General features: G+C 43.0%; 1 protein-coding gene across 1 annotated transcript in view; it reads right to left on the reverse strand.

The window, feature by feature from the left end:
- The window catches only part of LOC116796295 (protoheme IX farnesyltransferase, mitochondrial), a 104,226-nt gene that overhangs the window by 19,347 nt on the left and 64,820 nt on the right, over positions 1–20,059 (reverse strand). Inside the window, exon 5 of the mRNA XM_032706802.1 lies at positions 15,521–15,591. Coding sequence (XP_032562693.1) covers positions 15,521–15,591 — 71 coding nt within the window. The remainder of the gene's footprint in view (positions 1–15,520; positions 15,592–20,059) is intronic.

Genomic DNA, 20,059 nt, shown 5'->3' on the forward strand with positions numbered 1-20,059 from the left:
CTCATGCCCAAACCACCCCAGGCAGTAAGTGCAGGCTGGTGACAGATGCTGGTCCACACGCCTCATTTCACTTGGGCGTTCACTTAGGCCGGGGGAATCGCTCCCATGGGAAAAAGAGGCAATCTTCCATTGGAAAGTTGGCCAAGGATGGAGCTCAGAAAGCAAACAGCTTGAGTAAGAAACTAGGTTTTATGATGGATTCTTGGGAGGAGTTGGTTTCAGTTATTTGGCTGATTAAAATCAGACTTTGGAAAAATACTGCAAGTGCCAAACGAGTTCTCTTCAAATTTCAGCTCTAAAATACCCAGTATGTCACCACACAGGGCACCTCCTAAAGGAAAACCAAACCCTGGTGCTTCTGCCTCATTCTTCTTCTCTGTTGGGAATGAAAACGCCAAAATCTGCCTAATAACACTGCTGAAAGACATCCACCTTCAACTAAAAGCTTTTGAGAACTTCAGCTTGACCCATCAATAATCGAACCTTTCTTGATCCAAAGAAAACACGTTGTCATTTCTCTCCCAAAGACTTCACTCAAGATAGACCTTCCCCAGTCACACTCCACTGAGAGCATCCAAGAGGAGGAGGAGGAGGAAAAGATTCAGGTTTCTCCTCATTCAACTCAAAACTTCTGGTGACACAGAGGGGTCTGGAGAGATGCTGTTGGTCAGGGACATCCCAGAGCTGTTGGAGGGAACGGGAGCAGGCAGGAGGAATTCCATGTGGGTGCTATTCAGGTATCCCCTGCACACAAGACCACAGGGCATCCACGTGGACCCTCATCCAGAGGCATGAGGAAACTTTGGAAAATGCAGCAGCCTATTTTAATTCATGTGCAATAAAATAATCTCCAAACTAGTTGCCACTTACAGATGTTCTGGTTATACGTAAATAACGATCCTACACGCATGTGCAGGAAATATATTTATTTAATAGGCTCCAGAGCCATGGATAATGGTACTTATTGACTCACAGCCTTACTTGGAAAAATTGAGAGGGGAAAACAAATTAGAGCATTTGCCCATCTATAAAATTAATGTACTATTTTACCTATTTCACAGCAGCATTAGCAAGCTTAATGTCTCTAAGGATCAATAGTGGCACTACTACACAGGCTTTTCTGTGCTGTCTTTGGCAAAACACTTCGTGAAGATGACTGGCAAAGCAGAGTTTGAACTACAATTGAAAAAACAGTGTTAAAAAGGGGGAATAAGTTTTAAAAAAACTTTTTTTTTTTTGGAAAAACAACCGAAGAGCAAGACACAATTCCCTCTTAAAACCCATCAATATTTAGAAATATGGAAAATTCCAGTATCAGCATCCAGTGCTTCGACCTATCCCTGTGAATAGATCGACACTCACATACAAATGCAGACACAAAGCCCATATGAATCCTGAATAGGCACATTCATGCAATCAGCAGTTGTGTGCAATTCATGTTCAGATGTTATGTAAATACATAAGAAACTTAATTTGTGACCTTGTGTTAATGGGAAACTGGGCATGCCAAACATATTTACATAAAAGCACAAGCCTGAATGTAAGTGACCATTTAAGACTCGCTGTGTGTTTTTCAGGTGAAGCATAAGTGCTTATATTTGAAAATCAGATTCAAAGCCTAATAGAAAAGGTAATAAAACAAATCCTGTCTTCTCCCTGTCTGTCAAAAACCTTTTATAGACACGTCACCCACTTCTAAAAGGGCAAACTAAAAAAAACCCAAACAACAACGCTCTTTTGTTTAGCTGCAGCATGCCTGGAATACCTTAATGGATTGGAACATTTAAATTCCCAGTTGATTATGCTGTATTAGATCTCATTATTATTGACAACTGTCCCTTGGGCCACAGGGCCAGGGATCCCTTCTGCCAAATGCAGGGTGATGATCTAAAATAAGCAGGACAGGGATGGTAAAGGATGAATCCAGGCATGGGCCTGGGGGAGAAGGAGGGTGGGAAGAGAAGCAACTTTATTTAGAGTCATTTCCACATCCAAATGAAGCCAAATATGTATCCTCACATTCCTCTGCATGGGATTTTAGTAACAGCAAATACTCTGCACAGACCCTGCCCTTTAATCAAACTGCAGTTTACTTATTTTTTGATGAGATTAAAGCTGGGTTTGGTTTTTGGTGAGTTTTCCTTGCCAGGTTCAGCAGGACCACCGCGCTTCCTCCCCTCACTCACCCACGGAAAGGGTCCTAAATTATCCCTGACTGCAGCATCTTCCACAGGTAAACAGTGTGAGACAATAGAGGTGAGACTGACAGCTCAGATTAAACTCAGTATTGCTACTCTGGGCTCAAATTCCATCTGCATACAGTGTCAAAACAATTTGTTGCAATAAGAAGAGGAGCAGCCTGGACCAGGCTCGCACAGACGGGCTGGAAATAGCGGGAGCTCGGGAGAAGGGATTTGGCAGACAAAGAACATGAGTGTGATTCTCATCTGCAACTGCATTTCCCCATCACAGCCTGAGATACGAGTCCAGTGCATGAATGCTGTTCCAAAGCCATAATTAAAATCAGATTTCAGGAGGAAGCATTGTAAGTTGCTTATTATTTCTGGAATCTGTAGGTACTAAAAATGTCCCCAGACTACTCGTCAGTACAAGGCTGCTGGAGGAAGCCCCCTCCTCTTCTTCCTAATTTTTTCCAGGTCAGCTGGAAGTTCTTAAGGCTTCTGAAGCCGCTTACAAACTCAGACAAAAGCATCACCCTGAAGGTTTCACATTTTTCCAAGAGCAACAAGAGGTTACACAAAGCAAGTCCCACCCCTTGGAAGGTTTCTGTGGCCGCAGGAGCCCACGGTTAGGAAAGAGGAGAGGATGTCCATGGAGATTCCCACCTAACCCCGTGCAGAAAACCATCCTTCTCCACAGCTTTGCTCGTCTCCTGGCACCTCCTCAATTCCTGCAGCCAGGCAACACCAGGAGTGGCCAAAAACAAGTCCCAGGGCGGGAGCTGAGCCTGTGGTCACCACAACTGTCATACTGAGCTATAGCTTGGGCACCTCCCTCAGCCAGAGGAGCATCAGCCAAGGGGTTTTTAAAACTTATATTTACCTTTCTTAAGATCAGCACCCAAGAACTGCTGGACTCTCCTCAGCAGCTTTTAGAGATCCATCAAGAAACTTTGGGAAGGTCATGAACCGCAATCCCATCCCACTTGGAAGAGGTACAAGTAGCCAAGGACGTTACAAAGGCTCTACAGAGGCCTTCCTGCCCCCATGACTCAGGTAATGGGGATGCAGGGCTGTATTTGTGGGATTTCCAGCCCTGTTTCCCATGGACATGTGCCTGGAACCAGCAGCGGGGTTGTCTGCTGGCACAAGTGCCGCCACACCAGCTGACGGCCAAAAAGGAGCCAGAAAGCTGGAAAAGGCACATTTTGCCCCAAAAAGCACCGGTAGCGTCCCTGAAGTTATTTCTGATGGAAGGTTAAAAAAATCCCCTCCTGCAGCTTCTAAGCCCAGAGCATTCAAAAGCAATCAGTAATCGTGGCAGAACGCTGAACGATGGCAATCTCCCAACTCTGAAATTAAATTTTAACTTTCCACACAAATCCTTTCAGGCTGCATATTTATATATTTAGTAATAAAAACCATACTCATGACCATTGTCAGCTGTAAAAGTTCTATCATAATAACAACACTACTAATGGGAGCTGAAACTGGAACAACACTGCCTGGATCAGTAGCTTCATCGCTGATGACTTTACTAAAATGATTCTAATTTTCTTTTGCAAAGCATTAGATAAAGCTCCCAAAGAGCTCTACAGACAGACTGGGGATGTACCTGGTAAAAAAAAAAATAAAAATCTACATTCTGATGTGAAATTTTAAATCAAAGTGGTTACATGATGACCTGGTCTGGTGGGTGACATCCCCACCCACGGCAGGGAGGTTGGAATTAGATGATCTTTAAGGTCCCTCCCAAACCAAACCATATTCTGGAATTCTATAATACATATGACCCCTAATTAGTATAGTTTTGAGGTAGCAGTTTTTAAGGACTCAGAGCAAAATATTTTTACATTCAACTACAACTTTCAATTACAGATTGGATTAGTCTCAAGGAGACATCTCTTTCCAATTAAAAGGAAAAAAAATAGCTTTAACATTGGCAGAATGGACATACTGCCAGACCTCTATTTCTTTCATATATTTCTAATTCAGCATCAGTCAGGAGCTTTACTGAACACAAGCAGTTCACACTCTCATTTTTGATATTCTCTTTCACAGGTATATTGTGGCTGAATAGTATGAAAAGCCCAAGAACCTGCTGATTGAGGTTTAAACTTGCAAAGTTTACATTAAACTGAATAATACCTGTCAATGAGCCAAAATGGAACTGTTTTAAGGGAAAAACGTCGAGAAAGATCTTAATAGACATTCATTTATTCTCTTTCAGTCACGCAAGAAAGTTCATGAGTCATGACAAGGGATGAGGGATGAGGTAGTTTAAAACCAAAATGTGAAACTAAATTACACTTTTAATTGGGAATCCAATTTTTCCTCATCAACTGCAAGTATGAGAATACAGCTTGTCTATCATTTACCACTGCAGACAGACAAGATGTCCTTTAAGAGGTGCAAACAAATGGGGAGCTTTGTCAAGTCTTTTTTTTTTTCCCTTAATGAATTATTTAACTTAGCCTTCACAGGTTAAGGAGTACTATCTACATTCTGTCAGTGTCTGGTACCTCATCCCCAAAAACATGTTGCTGTGGCAGATCAGGCTCTACATGTACTACAAGTACTGAATTTTCTATCAAATCCCATTTAACTGGGTGTAACACACAGTTTTTAAGACTGCCAGAACAAAATTGTTGCAGTTCTGCCTGCTCATGTTTTTGTAAGTGGCTTTTTGTGATTTGCTTTCTGGTAAATATTCCCTAAATGTAAAAAAAAAAAAAAAAAAAGAAAAAAATTGAGGAAAATAGTGGGAAAGTTCTAAACCCAACTTGTAACACATGAGCTGAGGAGGAACTCGGTGTTAAGAGGGGACAGGAGACTTGTAGGTGCTCCCAAAAAACCTCATGCTGGGTTAATGGGTAGCATTTAAACACACTTAAATCAAGAGTGCAGCACATTGTGTCTGCAGAGGAAGAGTTTACAGACCTGAACCTCAAATAAACCCCTTTAAAATGCAAATCTCTGTGAAAGGAATCGCCCTTAATACCTTTCCTTTGTCCACAGGGCTCAGCCAGGCCCATCAGCACCAACCTGGAGGTGGTTTGGAATGACAGCTGGAGCATCCAGAGGGAAAGAGGGAAGGATTCAGTGAGTGATGTCTAAATCTCCCAAGGAATGTTGTACAGTGAGAACTTGGCATAAAGGGAGCTCAGTGATGGATAAACACCTATCCCGGGCTGAGTCTCATGGTGGAGTTTGCCTTTTTTAGTTTTGGCTCTACATTTCCAACCAGCTCAGGGTTTGCTATCAGATATACTTGCTCAAATGTGTATTTAGTGTAGATAAATCCAGACCAGGATAAAATATCACCTGCCTGTGTCAATTCATTTCTCTCCCAAAGAAAAAACAACCCAAGCATGGAGCCCAGGCTGCCCTGCCATGGTTGTGTATCACAACTGTATAAAAGCAAAATCAACACTGTATTTTAAGCAAATGGGGGCAATTAGTTCCCCTCATTCCTCAAGAACCTGAGCTGCAGATGTTCTGTCTCCCCTGCCAGAGAGAGGGGCTTTAAAACTCTCATAAACAAACAGGGCTGATTTAAAAGAATCCTTTCTTCCTGAGAGGGACACATCTCTCTTTTTTATGCTTGAGTAAATCAAAATTGGCTTGATCGATTTTGCTGAAAGTTTCCACTTGGATGCCAAGACGAGGGAAGAGGAATTTCAACTCAGCCAAAGAAAGAGGAATGAGGAGTCCCACCCTCAGCATGGAGCATCTCCTGTTCCCACTTTGATCAGTTTAACTCCCTGCAAATGACACCAGGATCTGGTTTTTCATGGTTCATGGGTTCAAGAGCCTGCCCAAGCCTGATCCTAAAGCACCCCAGGTTTGGGATGAGATAGCCCAGCACACCCCAGGGAGATTTGCAGTCCACAAATACCACGTTCAGACAGAAAGAAAACTGTTTATGCTGCCCTTTGTTATTAAGCAGAAGCTCCAATTGGGCCTCGTCACTTCACTTGGAAGTAAAAAATTACAGATGAAAAGGACCTGCACTTACAAAATGTTTATGCTCTTATTACACTTGTTATCCACACCAGAATGTTAATCATAACAACCCTGAGCAACCCTGCAGAGCGTCAACGCACTCCTTGGTATATGGCTTTGTTAGGTAGGAGTGAAAGGGTGAATAATAATATTCACAGCTTCCCTGCAGTCATGAAAATGTAAATATTTTTTTAAAGTGCTTACAAGACAAACCTACGGTAAATTTGAAAAATGTCCCCCATAATATTTAAACTAAATCCTCCTCTTTAACCTAACAAACCTAACCTTGCAACATGGCAGTTAAGTGATCCATTCATTTTACTTCAAAATCTCAGTTCTCCCTTTGTTTAAGAGCCAGACACCAGCTGACAAACAGGATGGATAATATGGTCTCTCCAGAAACATTTTTCTGTGATTTAGAGTGATTAAATCTAACACGTGCTTCTGCTGAGCCCTCAGCCAAGGTTTGGAAAGCAGTGGGTAAAGAAGTCTCAGGCCAGATCTCAATCCTATTCAGATGGAGAAAACTGAAGTTCTGGAGTGTTTGTCAACCTGCTCTTCAAAAAATAAAAGAGAAAAAAAGATAGTCCAGTCATCTCAGCACATGAACACTGACTAAATACATTCCCAGGAGCAAGGAAAATGAAGGAATTAAGTTATTCCCTACAGGAGGGTAGGACAATAAGCAGAGGTCTGCAGTGGAAGCAGGATCAGGCTGTAGACACCAGTGAGTGGAAGAGAATGGAGCAGATGAGCCTGAGGAACTGCAAGTTCAGCCAGACCCTTCCTGCCCATCTGCAGATTCCTCTGCACCACTGCAAACGTGCCTTTGGCATCCCCAGAGCAAGCTCTGCAGTACTGCCATGTCCACCTGAGAGGTGAAGAGGACGGGGATGGTTGTGCTTTACAGGCTGGGGGAGGATGAGCAGAAGGAGCAGCCCTGGGAGAAGGACCTGGGGGTGCTGGGTGGGGACAGGCTGGACACGGCCCAGCCCAGAACCCCCCGTGCCCTGGGCTGATCCCACAGCAGGGGAGGGGGGGATTCTGCCCCTCTGCCTCTCAGGTGAGACCCCCCTGCAGAGCTGCTCCAGCCCTGGGAACAGCACAGGGAGGACATGGAGCTGCTGGAGAGAGTCCAGAGGAGGCACCAAGATGATCAGAGGCATGGAGCAGCTCTGCTGGGAAGAAAGGCTGGGACAGTTGGGATTGTTCAGCCTGGAGAAGAGAAGAGACCTATTTGCAGCCTCTCAGTACCTGCAGAGGATGACAAGAAAGATGGAGAGAGACTATTTACAAGGGTCTGGAGTGACAGGATGAGAGCAAACGGCTTCATACTGACAGTAGGTTTAGATTAGATGTTAGAAAGAAATCCTTCCCTGTGAGGGTGGGGAGGCCCTGGCACAGGTTGCCCAGAGAAGCTGTGGCTGCCCCATCCCTGGAAGTGCCCAAGGCCAGGTTGGATGGGGCTTGGAGCAACCTGGGCTAGTGGAAGGTGTCCCTGCCCATGGCAGAGGGCTTGGAACAAGATGATCCTTAACGTCCCTTCCAATCCAGGCCATTGACTCTATGATTTTGGGATTTCTGCATTATTATTTTGGTCGTTTATCCACACTTACCATCAGGAGCCTTATTTTACAAATGTTCGGTGGAAAACCAAACTGAACCAAACCAAAAACCCCTTCATATACCAGCAGAGTGCATGAACAGAACATAATTACTGTCACATGGGCAGCAATAGGAGTCACTGTGGCTCACACTCCTTTCCAGCGTGATTTATAATTTAATATTCCTTGTGATTCTATGTCCCTAGCAAAAAAGAACCAAAAAAAAAAAACAAAACATATCAAAGAGGTTCTCCACATATCTCAACTGCAGGAATGCAGCTTTTCTAGTCACAAAGACCAGCGAGCAAGCATCTGTGTTCACACAGCTAATTAAAGTGTAAGAAAAACCTCTTTTATATCTGACTTGTGAAGCTGATAACGTGTAAGTTATAACTTGTATGAGACATGATAAACTCTGTCCTTCACAAAGAGAAATGCACTTCTAACATGACTTACTGTAAACAGATCTCAGGGTATAGCAGCTTCTAATCAGAGGCAGCTCCATAATGGACTTGTTGAGCGGTGACATTTCCTACACCACTTGGCACGGGGTGAGTGATGATGCTGCTGTGGTTAAACCAGATAAGGTTCAATACTAATACAGGGAACAAAGTGTTGGGGTTTTGACTGCATTAAGCCCAAATTTACAAACACGAACCTGAAATGTTTGACAAACATGGGAAGAAGAGCCACCAGGAGAGCACCCGCCCCCAAAGCCGGGGGAAGGATCTCGGGCTTCGAGCTTTAATTTTGCTTGTTTGTAAAAACTCACTTTAACATCACCTTTGGAGAAAATGACTCGTCACCAGCCAGTTAAAAAAGGAGGGAGGCACTGGTTCCAATCAGTGCCCAGGAGGCCTGTTCATACTGGACACAAAGGTGGCAGGATTAGTGCACAATGGCTCGGTCCCCTCCGGCTCCGGGGGCTCTACCCCCCGGCGAGGAGCTGACATGAGAGGATAAGACAACTCCATTAGGAGCCCGTATCACTTCTCCACAGCCTTCCCCACAAGCAGATGGAGCAGCTATTTAGCCAAATGCACCGTGACTCCTGGTTTATACATGAGCATCTGGGATGTTTCCTACCGTGGGGCGAGGCACAATGTCCCCCAATTTATCAACTGTCCCGCGTGCAATTAAAGATTCAGAGAAATAATTTGGGGGTAAAGGCCCCTCGGCTGAGCTGAAAAGCAGCAAGGCGTGAGGGGTCAAGTGTTTCTGCAGGATTTATATTTACCAAACAGAGCTGCCTGCAAAGGAATGTCTGTGTGGAGCTGTGGCAGAATGAGGCCCTGGCAGGAGAACCAGCAATTGCTTCGTTTCGACTGAAACGAATTTAAACGCAGAGTTAATAAAACAACCCTCTTTATCGCCCTAAGAAACAAAATATATATGTAGTTAGAGCTATATAATTTCCTGCTAATACACATTTTGATCTGAGGATAATGTGCAGTATCACCATTTTTCTGTGCATTCTACAAAAGGCCTCTAATACCTTAGAACCATTTAATCAACATCCCACGCAGGCAGTGAATAGATAATTGAAATATAAGTACTGTCATCCATATCCCCTTTGGGAAAGTGACACAGTAAGCATTATATCATTCCATTAGACCATCCTTTGATGTGGGTTTTATTCTCATTAAACTATGTTTTAGCCTCAAGGTTTCTCCCCCCCACACCTCTCCGTGACATGGCCGTGCCAGGAAAAAAATAAAAAAACACCCCGCTGTTCAAAAGGCAAGAAGTACATTTTTACAAGCAATTGTACATGTCAAAAATATAAAGCTGCCTTTTTAATTTCTTGTTTACCAAACACAGGCAATGACAGCTTCTGGAAAACACAGGGTGGGGGAAAAAAAAAAAAAAAAAAAAGGAAGGCAGGAGGGTGGTGGTGGGGAAGGAATGCATTTACTTGTTTTCAAATAATAAAGCCGGAATACAAGCAGGATAAAAAATGCTTGAAAAGGCTGCCGTGGTGGTGTCTGCTTTGAATTGTGCCCTGTTTAAACAAGAGGAAAGCCTCCCACTGAAAAAAGAAACATTTTTATCATTCAAAAAGATCTCAGGGCAGTCCCTTTAAAATGAGGTATTTTCTAAACAAAATATCAGAATGTTCCCCTGCAGGGAACGAGCATCTGATCTCTTCGAAATGATTATTCTCCAAGAACTGCAGATTTATGGAGTTTTTGTTTTATTTGTTTTAACTTAAGTAGAATGAAACCTGTCTGAAATGACCACCCAAGGGAGCAGAGCCCCCAGCTAAGCAGGGGCTGAGCTCTAAATGGGACCCCAAGTTGTACCAAGACCCCTGGGGAGGTTTTAAACCTCTGGCTTAAACCAGGGCCGGGGAAACGCTTAAAGCAGGTCTCAGCCTAAGCCCAGGACATGGATTTCCCCTCACTTACATCAGTGCAGCTCCACTAACATCAGTAGGAACGCTCCTGATTTGCATTAGTGTTAGCAAGCAAAGAATCAAGCTAATTACCCTGAGTTATCCACAGTGATTACAGCAGGAATTTTGTTTTCAAATGCACACACATTTTTTTCAGCCAGGACTGGTTTTGTTACTCTTGTAACTGTAGGTCTGCTAAAGGCAACTGAGTGGAAAACTCAGCTTTACACAGAACTAGTTTTGAGTCAGGAAGTGTTTTTGAATAAATAAAGTTTGACATGTTGCAGGTTTCTATGTGCCCATGAATGTCCAACTTACATATCTGCAGTTATAACTACAGTTCATAAATATAAGCCATTGGTGAGAAACGTTGCTAGCACAGGAGCTCTTTTTGGTCTGATTCTTCAAGAGTTTGGCTTATTACAGGTTAAACTGAGCCAAATCAAAGCTCCATTCAGAAATGTCAACAAGTAGGAGAAGTGTTAGTGCCTCCATTAACTGCAATAACCATCAGCTGTGGTCATGAGTGGGACATCCATAGACAGAACACAGCTCCTTGGGCACTGCCAAGGGAGGAGGTTAATGGGATGCTAAGAAAAAATATTCACCAAACAACACAGAGATTTACTTCTGTTGAGTCATCCAAGGCATTATCTGTGTTGTGCCTTCTTCTGCCATGTTAATAGACTTAAATGCATGTGGAAAAGCAAGCTTGAGTGTAAATATTCAGCATAATGAGACTATAATTAAATTCCATAGCATGTTATTTTTATCACAGAATTAAGGAATGGTTTGGGTTGGAAGGGACTGTAAAGCTTATCTCATTCCAAGCCCCTGCCATGGGCAGGGACACCTTCCACCAGCCCAGGTTGCTCCAAGCCCCGTCCAACCTGGCCTTGGACACTTCCAGGGATGGGGCAGCCACAGCTTCTCTGGGCAACCTGTGCCTGGGCCTCCCCACCCTCACAGGGAAGGATTTCTTCCTAATATCTAATCTAAACCTACTCTTTTCCAGTTTAAAGCCATTATATTGAAGGGTTTTGAGACAAGACCCGGAGCCAACCCTGGCTGTGAGCAGATCAGTCCACAGCTCTCCTGAGATCCCTTCCAGTCTGGACCATCCTCTAAGGCTCCCTGTATGGTCCAGGTGACAACAAACCTGGAGGTGAAGTGAGGGAGAAGCCCCAGCCCCACTCCCAGGTAGCCACTGTAGCCACTGCTGAGGCCAAAGCCAAAGGACTTGGCACAGAAAACAGCTGAAAGGTGCAAAATACCACAGGAGCAGAACTGAGCAGTGTCCACATGGCCATGAATTGGTTATTTAGAATGTGCTGTTTGAGGGCCCAGGATCTTTAAAATGAAAAACTGTTCCTGTACAGCTCTGAAGATTTTTATGAGTGATTAACACAGCAGATCCAGCAGCACCCTAAGTTCATAAAACAGCCACTTTTTCACAGGGGTTTCACAGTGCAGTTCTGGGCAATCAGAGCTGTCACTTTGTACAACATAATGAAGCAGGACACTTGTCATCCTCCAGGTTAAGCTCCCACAGCTACTGCAGCTCATACTGGAGATTTATTTAAATTAATCTGCAGGAAAATTAAATCCATTACCTTAAAAAGCAAGGGAATAAATCACACCCAACAGGAAACCAGGAAAAGCTGCTGCCATTTCAGTTGAATTTGAGGTTGTGTGAGCACATGAAATTTTTCGCTGTCAATGACACAAAACCAATTCAATAGCAGGAAAACCAATATCAGCTGTTGTTATAATGCAGAACACAAATGCACTCAATGAGTTTAACACTGCAGCCCAAGTATGAAGAACATCTCAAGCTGTTTGTATTTCCAAACAAGACTTGAGGGGTCAGAGGAGGGAGGAGGAGATGTGGGCAGGCAGGAATGATGGATGGTGCTCAGTGGCGTGCTGTGCTTGGGTCTACTCTTGTTATTTTTGCAACAGGATGTCTCTGATTACCCTCTGAATAGAGAATAAGGATGGTTACGTCTCATTGCTCAAAGGGAACATTTTTTCAGAGCCTTACAAATTAAATAGGACATTGTAAAGCAAGCAGTCAATGAACTATCAGGTGCTGTTTGTCACAAATCTACCAGGAGTGTCAGAAGATTCCCTGGGGGGCACCAGAGGTGGGTTTGAGGCTGGCAAATAAGGTAAATGTACTCCAGTGCCTACATTGAGCAGTCTCAGCTCTGCAGAGTTGTTGTGTCTGCTTGGATTGTCCAGGCTAAAGGATATAAAATATAGAGCAGGGCACACTGAGCCTCTAAATAACTGTTTCAGCCATCAGGTTGATGCTTCACTAAGGATGGAGGACAACTGCTCTTCCAAATCCCATTCTTCCAGGGATCTTTGCTGAACTGGCTCACAGGGAGCAATGGACAGGCCAAAGCTGCCCAACTGAGACACTTCTTGAGTGCCACCAGTAAGACCATGACACTGTCCCCAGCCAGACCTGCGAGGCCGTGGTGACATCCACACCCCACAGTGCAGCCCTGGCCACTGAGCTTTTCTTTAAAAGCTACTGAGGTTCCTCACTGATCCCAAAAGAAGCTGCAAGTCCTCAGTAACTCCCAGAAAAGGCTGATGTGGGGATCTGGGAACCACATGAATGTGTATGCAGGGAAATGAACCCCCCCAGACAGGGGCTCATGGTGCTTTCTCCCACTGAAGGCTTCAGGAAGAAAGGAAGGGGAGAAACGTTGGAAGCAAGGTCAGTTAAAACTGACAGCTGGCCTTAAACCTAAACAGACTTGGGGCTGAGGCTGCAAATGGAGGCCACAAAGTGAAACACATGGAAATAAATTCTCTGCAAATGCAAAACATTTCCTAACAAGCCAATTCCACAAATTAGGTTACCTAAAATGGAGACTCCAGCTCATCCCAGGACTGGATGATTCAGTAACTCCAAGGACCTCTCACTGGGGGTTACCAGTTTGATTCTGGCCTGAGCTCAGAGCATCTAAGAATCCTCTATGTGATGGCACAACCCCTATAAAAACTCTCCTTGGCCTCAGTGCAGTTTCTCAGTGGGCAGGACTCACATCAAAGCCACCCCCAAAAGCCTTTCCAAGGGGCTGCAGAGCCAACACGATGGAGAGTTAACAGCCTTCCCTCTCTTCAAAAGGGACCTCAAGCTCAGGACAAAAACTGCTACCCACACTGACCAGTTCTGAAACAGGGACTATGCCAAATAAACATAAAGCAAGAAAAGACCAAAAAAAAAAAAGGAGGGAAATCAGAATATATTTACAAACAGCGCAAATGAAGACGGATCAGAAGACGACGCCTCGTTTGCACTGGACAGCACAGATGTTGTAATGCAGCAGAATCAAAAAGCCATCAAGTATTTCATGAAATGAAGCAGCTGAAGAGAAGAAAATGTCAAAACTCAAATGTCAGGCAAATTTTGGGCAAGAACTCCGTGCATACCCCAAGCTCTCTGGATGCCTTCCCAGAGCCAAGACACCAGTCTCTTACGTACTGTTTATCCACCCCTGTCTCGTCTGGTTTTGCCTGGTTTTAGCACAACCATTTACGGGCTTTATTTAATCAGCCAGGAAGGAAAGAGTTCAAGGAACACCAGGGAATATGTGGCAAAACGTAACAAGGTTAGATCACTTGCACTGGATTATTCTCCTCTGGCAGAAGAAATAACCCCAGTCAAGGCCTGCGTGTTCCAGGGTCTGCAGGGAGCGAGGGCAGCATTATTCAAGGGAAGTGACACTTTAAAGAACTTTAAATTAGCTGTTGACAGTCAGGTAGATAGATTGAGGAGTGATTACACAAAGTCCCCAGCATTACCATTTTGTGGTGAAAGCAAATATGAAGGGGAGGGAGAAGCAAGAAAATCCATGAAATATGGGTTTGCCAATCTGTGGTGCATTCAGACGACAGCGAAGTTCACTTAAGGACACTGGAAACATAAAATAAATGGCTTTCTCTGAATCAAAACTTGACAGAAAGTTTCCTAGTTATATTTTTGACTCCAGAAGCACTGCAAGCCATGCAAGTAGACTATGATAAACACAAAAAAACCCCTAAAATAACCATCCCCCATCATCTTTCTTCCTAACAAGTGTTTCTTCTCCCAGGGCTAAAGGACCACATGGAAGGGAGCAGAAGTGCAGCTCCCCTGAACTGCACAATTAAGCCTGACTTACTGTATGTACAACAGATGCCCTCACTGCAGTGGTCCCTAAAATATGTTTTTAAATAAAATTAACTCAGCTCAGGAATCTGTAATTAGCACCATCTCTGAGAACAAATCAGAACAAGTTTATTGAAGTGCTCTAACTATTTACCACAAGAGCGAATTTACCCCCAAGGTTCACTTTACTATTTTGTCTCAATTTTCTTGTAATTTCATCTATCACGGGTTTTTTTCAGTCCTCCAAAGGTGATGGATAAAACACAGAAAGAAATAGGACCAACTGTTCACCGAAGCCTAAGGGAAAACATAATTTTGTTATAAATAATCCTTGGCACAAATCATGGAAACGCAATACTAAAATTGTTTGTTGAATCATTTATGAATTGGGCCTTCAGTTTCAGTTTGCAAATAAGTCAGAGGTTTTTTTTTCTTGATGTTCTTTTTCACTTTGCTTTTTTAGCTGGCAAACAGCCTTTGAGAGACTGAACCGATACATAATCCAAAAAACAGAGGGAATGAAGCGGGTTTATTTTTTTAAAGGAAATCTCTTTGCTTTTTGGGGTGGGAGGAATTTACTTATGGACTATGATAAATTTAATGATGACAAATTTTCACATTAATTCCACGAGATGCCACAATTTTGAGTTTTCACCCGGCTAAATAGGCAAAGACAACACAAGGGCCTTTACAAACCACTAAAGAAAACGATTTGTAGGTACCTCTGCTGGGAGTCTCAAACGAATATCTGCGATCCAAGAGATAAATGTGACTATTAAAAACAACATACATCTTTGTGTTTGTTCTAAGATGGGAAATTCTGAAGATTTATTGTTGCAAAATAGAAGTTCAGTGGAACATAACTGTGTGCTACCACACCACGCACGTAACCATCTCATGGCACATGAAGAAATATGTAACACGAGGGGAAATTCAGCTGTCTTGAGAAATTCCGTGTTTTCCAGGATAGCTGATTGCCCAAACTCCTCAGATGAAAGTTATAAACACAAAGAGATAGCAAAGAACAGAGAAAGATGCGTTTCTTCCTTACGTCTTTTGTCTTAAAAGTGCTGTTTTTCGTCATCTGAAGAGGGAGGGAAACTTGGAAACAGATAAAAGCAGCATGAAGCTCCTTTCTCTCAGCCAGAGCAGGTGTGCAGGGCCTTACCTGATCTGTCCTCGCACCAGCGGCCTGTTCTTTGTCCTGTTCATGTTTGAGTCAAATGGGACCTCAAAGAACTGTAATTAAAAAAAAAAAAAAAAAAAGAAAGGAACAATCAAAATGAAAGGATCCCGGAAAACATGCCATGTGTGGAATGTCCTGTCTGCATCTGCAGGTGCTTTAATCTCTATTTTTGAAGGTTCAGGAATACAGCGTGAATTTGGAGCTTTGATAAGTTTGCACTGATGCTTTTGGCAGCCCCCGAGAAAGAAAATCACCTGGAGGACAAAAGGAGTTTGCACAAGACCCCAGGAGTTCATCACTCGAAGCAGAGTTTGATTCCAAATCCCGCTCCTGACAGGTCTGACACAGCTTTCAGATGTACACAATTACATGTGCACACACAGAATGGAATCATGGAATTGTTACACTTGGAGAAGATCATCCAGCCCAACCACAAACCCAACACCACCACCATTAAACCACATCCACAAGTGTCACATCCATACATTTTCTGAATGCTTCCAGGGATGGTGACCCCACCACATCCCTGGGCAGCCACTTCCAATGCCTGACCATACTCTCAGTGAAGAAAATCTCCTAATATCCAATCAAAACCTCCCCTGGCACAGCTTGAGGCCATTTCCCCTGGTCCTGTCACTTCTTAACTGGGAGAAAAAACCAATCCCCACCTGGCTCCAACCTCTTTAGGGAGCTGTAGAAAGCAAGAAGGTCCCCCGAGCCTCCTTTTCTCCAGGCTGAGCCTCCCCAGTTTTACATTAACAGAAACAGCCCTTGCAAATGTTCCTCTTTTGGTCTTTAAAAGACAAACCCCAAGTTTTTTTCCAAGATCATCTGACTTCCAAGAACCCATAACCCACCCCCAAATCAATCAACCCTTGTAAAACGCCACTGAAGCTGCACCGAGTCTCCAGTTGGAGCAGCAGGGAGTGAACACACCATATGGTGTTATTTAATGTCACAACCTAATTTGACTTTAAACGTGGCCTGTGGGAAAATTCAGGAGTCACTACCTGCTTGGAATTCCTGCAGGCTCCTGGAGGATTTTTTTTTTTTTTAGTAAGAATATTACTGGAAAAGCTGAATCCACTTTGCCATCCAGGCAACTCTAGAGTCGTCCAGTTTTACGTGTGCAAAACAACAACACAAATACCAAGCAGGGATTTACTTACAGAAAGTGTAGGATGTGTTTATGCAAAGAATATTTTCTACTGACGTTACGTCTGAGGTTTTGGGGTAGGATCCCAATTATGGTGAATATGTAGGAAAAGCACCATAACAAATCATAATTCCAAGGAGTCAGACTGACAGTATAGCTCAGCGTAGCCAAACTGCAGACAGTTTTAGGTGATTATATATGAAAAATGACTACATGATAAAATCTATGTTATTCCAGCAAGCTGATTTAACATTTTATGCTACAAAAGACACAATTAACAAACATTTTCATTGTGACAGTGTCACATTACTGGTCTTGCTGCTTACTGGGGCTGCATTCCCAGGGGAACATCAATGGACTGGGGCCATTCAGAGCCCTACAGGTGGACATCAAGGGAAAGATGCTCCATTTCCAGGCACATGGAACCATTTTTCCCACCTACTGCCTTGAAGTAATGACTATATAACAATTGGGAATCTCTGCTGTTGCTCCTACATGTTGCAAGAGCAGCAGGGATTGGATACCCATGGATACCCATGGATCATCCTGTCTAACACAGCCCACAACGTTCTCAATCCGTGGTGCCATATAAAGGCATGGAAATTTAAAACACCAATGCAGAATTTAATTACTAGTTTATATTCAATTCACTAGAATTTTTTGCCTCCATCTGTGTGGCAGAGCTGGCTGGTGGTTTGAATCACAGAGTCATTTAGGCTGGGAAAGATCTCCAAGACCATCAAGTCCAACCTGTGACCGATCCCCACCTTGTCCCCCAGCCCAGAGCACTGAGTGCCATGTCCACACCTCCAGGGATGGGGATTCCACCACCTCCAATGCCTGACCACCCTTTCCATGAAGAAATTCTTCCTGATGCCCAGCCTGAACATCCCCCGGCACAACTCGAGGCCAATTCCTCTTGTCCTGTTGCTGGTTTGCTCCCAGTAAACCTCTGTCTGGAAAGGAGCACCCAACCCAACTACAATCCCTACTGATTCTCAAAGCCTTCCAATTTTATTATTGATATTCCTGAAGCAAACTCAGTCTGCTCAGCCAAGGGTTTCTCACAGGAAAGAGGAGAATGAAGGAAGGGAGAAAGAAAAAAAAAAGAGAGAGAGAGAGAAAGAAAGAGAGGAAAGGAAGAAAGAAAGGGGAAAATGAAGAAGGAAAGAAGGAGGAAAGAGAGAAAGAGAGAAAGAGAAAGGAAGAAAGGAAGAAAGAGAGAGAGAAAGAAAGAAAGGAAAAGAAAGAGAGAGAGAAAGAAAGACAAAAAGAGAGAAAGAAAGAGAGAAAGAAAAAAGAAAGAAAGAAGGAAAGAGAAAAGAAGAAAGAAAGAAAGAAAGAAGGAAATAGAAAAGAGAAAGAAAGAGAAAGAAAAAGAAATAAAGAAAGAGAAAAAGAAAGAAAGAGAGAAAGAAAAAAGAAAGAAAGAAAGAAAGAAAGAAGGAAAGAGAAAAGAAGAAAGAGAGAAAGAAAAAGAAAAAGAAAGAAAGAGAGAAAGAAAAAGAGAAAGAAAGAAAGAAAGAAAGAAAGAAAGAAAGAAAGAAAGAAAGAAAGAAAGAAAGAAAGAAAGAAAGAAAGAAAGAAAGAAAGAAAGAAAGAAAGAAAGAAAGAAAGAAAGAAAGAAAGAAAGAAAGAAAGAAAGAAAGAAAGAAAGAAAGAAAGAAAGAAAGAGAAAGAAAGAAAGAAAGAGAGAGAAGGTTCACACATCTTTTGCTTTGCCTGAGCACTGTGACCCAGCACTGGGCAGCTCCTCAGTCATTTTCAGGCAGGTAGATGACAGGGAATTTCTTGTCCACTGTTTGCTGTGGCTGATCTGCAGCGGTTGGACCTTCCCAACTACAACACTACCCTGGAAGTGTCGGATGTTTCACAAAGAGCCTCCCTAGGAAACAGCAAGGAGCACCTTCGGAGCGGGGAGAGCGCCCGTTCGGATCCGCCGGCAGTGATTGCTCCTGACAGCTCAGCCTTTTGCTAATGGTTTGTTTCACTGTTACATTTCAGGGACAATTACAGCAAATGAAGAAAAAAATGTCATTTGACATCAGACTGGTAGAGCAATACAAGGGAAAAATTCTATAGAGCTCAAGTCTGTTCTCTGGAAAATATCTTGGGTATGCTCGGGGTTTTCTTATAAGTCACAGTTTTGATTTCTGTTTGCAAGGTCTGACTGCTCTGAGTTGCTTCCAGTTTAAACTTGTGTGTCTGAGGAGATTCTGGCTCATTTGAGAGCACTTAAGCTCATGGATAAAGGTATCCCTGTGTGATGGATAAAATCAAACTAATGTGCAAGTTTTAAACGTCATGTGTCTCAAACACAAGATGACTACAATGAAGAACAGCTGGACAGTCAACACCTGAAAGAATTTAAACTTATGCAGTTAACAGGATAACCTGACAATGCCATGCTCAGTGTATGAAACATTTCCATATATATTTAATAGAGTAGTCAACCTCTGAATAGAATATAAATTTTGAACAAGAATCTCCTCTGCTGACTTAAGTCATCAAAAAATGTCTGTCTCTACACACAGACACGGCTGCTCCTGAAATTAAGATTACTGCATGACTTCAGTCTGAATTTTCTCGCTTTTTTAAATCTGACAATCGGAATAATCTGTTACTGTCAAGTGTACGCACGGAGCTACATTTCCAACTGAACTACAGTTAAGGAAAATCCTTTTATTTGCAATGCCCTAGATTCCTTCACTGAGCTAGTTGCTATTACATGTCAGCAAGATGCCATTTATCAAACTTTTCCCATTTTGCTCCCAGATGTTCAGCAAAATTCTCTCTCCACTCGAAATTATTTTCCCCTGATATTCTAGAAAAACCGAAAAAAACCCCCGTGCATCTCAAATATCATTCCATAGGAATGAAAGAGTGAAGTCAAACATATTATCTCATGCCAGGCCAACACAGCCCTGCCTGTTTTAGCAAAGAGTAAATTCAGTAAGATGACTCCTGGATAAATAAATATTTTAAAAGCACTCAAGAGGCTTTTTCCTCAGGAAGTCTGAATGCATCGGTTCAGCTGGACACGGCAGAATATTATCTGCCCTTGGTATCTGGGAAGTTGGCCACCAAAAGGGCAGACAGAGGGTTAAATCTACAGCATCTAAAAAGCCCTGAGTGACAAAACTTGGCAAGAGCTCTGCAGACCCCAACCTAAATTTTAATCAGCATGCATGAACATTTAAAACATGACGGTGGAAAAAAAAAATAAATCAGGTCAGCCAGTACTTTGTGGTTTATTTCTCTGGCAGGCTCATCAGGCTCTTTGTGCAGATCTCATCTTGTTAATATACAGTAATTATATCTTAAACATCTCCCAGTTCCTAGAGTAGCTGTCACATTACTGCTCC

The sequence above is a fragment of the Chiroxiphia lanceolata genome, chromosome 19 (genome assembly GCF_009829145.1).
Source record: "Chiroxiphia lanceolata isolate bChiLan1 chromosome 19, bChiLan1.pri, whole genome shotgun sequence".
Classification (NCBI taxonomy): domain Eukaryota; kingdom Metazoa; phylum Chordata; class Aves; order Passeriformes; family Pipridae; genus Chiroxiphia; species Chiroxiphia lanceolata.